The following is a 3,265-nucleotide window of genomic DNA, read 5'->3' on the forward strand; positions in this document are numbered from 1 at the left end:
TCACCATATACCAGTTTGTTTAGTAGGGCTGCCATAATAAAGTAACACAGACTGGGCAGTCTAAACAACAACAGTTTATTTTCTCACAATTCTGGAAGCTAGAAGTCCAAGATCCAGGTGTTGGTACCTTGAGGTCTCTCTCCTTGACTTGCAGACAGCCATCTCCTCCCTGTCTTCACATGGTCTTCCCTCTGTACCTGACTATACATTTCCTCTTCTTATAAGGACACCCATCATATTGGATTAGAGCCCACCCTAATGATCTCATTTTAAATTAATTACCTTTTTAAAGGCCCTATCTCCAAATACAGTCACACTCTGAAATACTGGGGGTTAGGACTTCAACATAGAAATTTTAGGGGGACACAACTCAGCCCACAACAGGCAGGTACTGATCCATACTCTTTACATGCATTATTTTACAACAATCCTGTCACTGTTATTTTAATTTTATAGATGATAAGACTGAGGTATAGAACGATTAAGTACTTGCCTAAATTCTTAGCAATCAATAGACCTGGGGCTTAAACCCAAATAATCACCCACAAAAGCTTACGGAGTACTGAAGAATGGGGTTAGGATTTTGTTCTTTATCCTAAGAACAATGGGAAACCATTGAAGGATCATTCTACTTGCTAAACCAACTGAAGAAAATTCAGAGATCTTAGTCTCACTTTTTTACAGATGAGGAAGCTGAGCCTTGTCACTTTTTTTTCAATATATCACACCCCGGCTAAGCCTCCATATAACTCAGAAATCTTGAAGGTAAAATATTTGTAGAGTTGGCCTCCTGCAGGAGTGAACTATTTGACACAGGTGGGTATGTATTTGAAAGGTAAGTATGGTATAGGTGAGCTATATGCTATGCTGGGCTCCCCACACAGAATAAGAAAGTTGAAAATTTCAATTCTTCCCTAGGACAAAAGCTTAATCTTGGTCTGTTCCTTGGGCAGCCAGAAGCGGAGAAATTCCAATTCAGCATCAAAATGTCAATTGAAAGAGGAAAACAACAGCTTCGCCTAATATTTTTTAACAGCTTTATTGACATATAATTTATATCCTGTAAAACTCACCCGTTTTAACTGTACAATGATTTTTAGTAAATGTATAGTGAAACTATCCCCGCAATCCAGTTTGGGAGCATTTCTATCACACTAAAAAAATCCTTAATAACCGTTTGATGTCAATCCAAGGCCCAGTCCCGCCTCCAAACCCAGGTGTGCCTAATTATTTTTAAGTGTGTTTTACTGAATAGAAATGACCTTATAGACCCAAGATGACTCTAAAAGAAAGCTAAGACTAGGCTCATAATGAATTTGAGGCATATGTGTTCACTAGTGCACGAAAGTATGTCAAAGCTTGCTCTATATGTGAAGTATTCCTTCATTCATTCTCTGAGAAAAACCCCAATTTGGCTTCCCTACGTGGACCTTATTATCTAAATGGAGCAAAAGCAGAAAGCGCGATACCCTGCACGCTAGCATCTGCGTGGGAGGCGAGCGCACGGCAAGTGCCAGCAGGTGAAGAGTAAAGTGCATCGCAGGTGTGCGCCTGCGCAGCTTCGCGCCCGCCTACAAGCGGGTAACCAAAATACCTGGCTCGGGACCCGTCGGTTCCGCCGTTGCGGCGTCGCCGTTTCGGATCTGAGTGCCCATCCGTGATACCCAGAGAATCCAGACCTGGCAAATAACCCCTACCCCCTTGCTTTCCCTACCCAGAGCTCACGAGAAGCGCCCAGATTCCCAGGCCTCGCGGCCTACCTGCCAGGGAAGCCGCTCCCCAACTTTCTCCCCTCTAGCCCCACCCCTCATCCTGCCAGGCCGCACCTCCTTGGTCGCTGAAGGGTCTAGTCCCTCCCCTTCGGGCCGACGCCAGCAGCCACGTACCACGTTTCTACGAGTCTCGGGCCTAAAAGCGGAAGTTACGCAGGAACTCGCGAGCGCAGGGGCGGCACTGGAAGGATATAGGCTGCTGAAGGAAGGGGGCGGGCAGACGGCATTGGCAGGCGCCGGAAGTGGTCGCGCAGAGGAAGGGTGGGAGAGGGTTTGCCGAGGCAGTTTGCTTGGCTGTATGTAGCTGGGCGCCTCTTGAAGGCGCACTCTCGCTCCTTTCCGAGTGCCTAGCACAGTCTCCCCCGCTTCAGCCAAACATGGACTTCAGGGAAATACTCCTGATAGCTTCCAAAGGACAAGGTGTCAACAGTGTGCCGGTAAGTAGCTGCTGGGCGTCACTGTAGGAGACCCCAGTCTTCAAGTTCAGAATGTGTGGCCCGTGGAACTTCTAGGCAAGCCGCCTGTGGGCTCCAGGAGAGGAAAGACCTGGGTGGTGGGTCTGTACTCTTGGGGGCTCCGAGTGAAGAGGTGCTTGGGACACGATGCGGGAGCCGTCCTTTGAGTAGGTTTCGCCGGTTTATTTACTCATGCAACAGGGATTTTGCGGTTTCGGTATTTTAATTAGAATTGCCTGAAAGCACTGAGTGAGCGGTGCCTGGCACATACTGAAATCTAGCGCTAGTAGTTTCCGACTTCGGCATAAACTTCAGCCCCAAGGTTGGGAAGTTCAGGGGTCTTAGGGACATGGCCTGAAAGTCTTTGGCTGGTTTTTCGCCGATTTTCGGATCAAACGTTTAGTAATTTCTTGAACGAATTCTCTGACTCGGCCCCACCCACTCAGCCAACAAGATGATTAAATTATCACCTTCCAAGGGGAGAGTATCACCCTTTGTACGGGAAAGAGAAGTTTAGTAGATTCCACGAAATCCTTGGCTAGCAGAATGGGTGAGCCAGTTTCAGCTTCCGTTTACTTGTGGCCTTCCAGATTTCAGTCTTTGTTTGAAATCTAGGTCCTATTTGCCTAGTAAATGTTTGCCAATTCACTAATATTCGCACAGCGGTGTAACATTTAAAATCTAAATGCTAAAGTGGTGAAGAGTGCCTGGTTTCTGGAGTTGTAGCTGTTTTGCATAAACTAATCATTTCTGGATCCTCAGATGGTACCCACTGCACAGCTGTAAACCGATAAATTGCATTGTGATACCTGCGGTTTGAGCAGTGAAGTGTGGAATTCAAACAGCTCTCTGTTAAAGTTAATTCAACTGGAATTTATTGAGCTCCCCCTAAGTGTTCTGCATTTCCTAGATTTCTGTATCTTGCAATATTAGTTTTTTTCTCATTTGCCACTTTTCTTCTGAGGCTGACCTGTTCTTTTACCCTTCTGAAAATATTGATATGGAGATAATGAAATAACTAGTAAGAAAGTCTGTATC

General features: G+C 45.8%; 1 protein-coding gene across 1 annotated transcript in view; it reads left to right on the plus strand.

Annotated features, from left to right (window-relative positions):
• The first annotated feature begins 1,909 nt into the window (after positions 1-1,909).
• Positions 1,910-3,265, plus strand: part of SPTY2D1 (SPT2, Suppressor of Ty, domain containing 1 (S. cerevisiae)) — a 20,400-nt gene continuing 19,044 nt past the window's right edge. The window contains exon 1 of the mRNA XM_012654439.1: positions 1,910-2,209. Within this exon, the coding sequence (XP_012509893.1) occupies positions 2,150-2,209 (60 nt within the window). The 5' untranslated portion in view covers positions 1,910-2,149. The remainder of the gene's footprint in view (positions 2,210-3,265) is intronic.

The sequence above is a fragment of the Propithecus coquereli genome, unplaced genomic scaffold (genome assembly GCF_000956105.1).
Source record: "Propithecus coquereli isolate 6110/MARCELLA unplaced genomic scaffold, Pcoq_1.0 Scaffold44, whole genome shotgun sequence".
Taxonomy (NCBI): domain Eukaryota; kingdom Metazoa; phylum Chordata; class Mammalia; order Primates; family Indriidae; genus Propithecus; species Propithecus coquereli.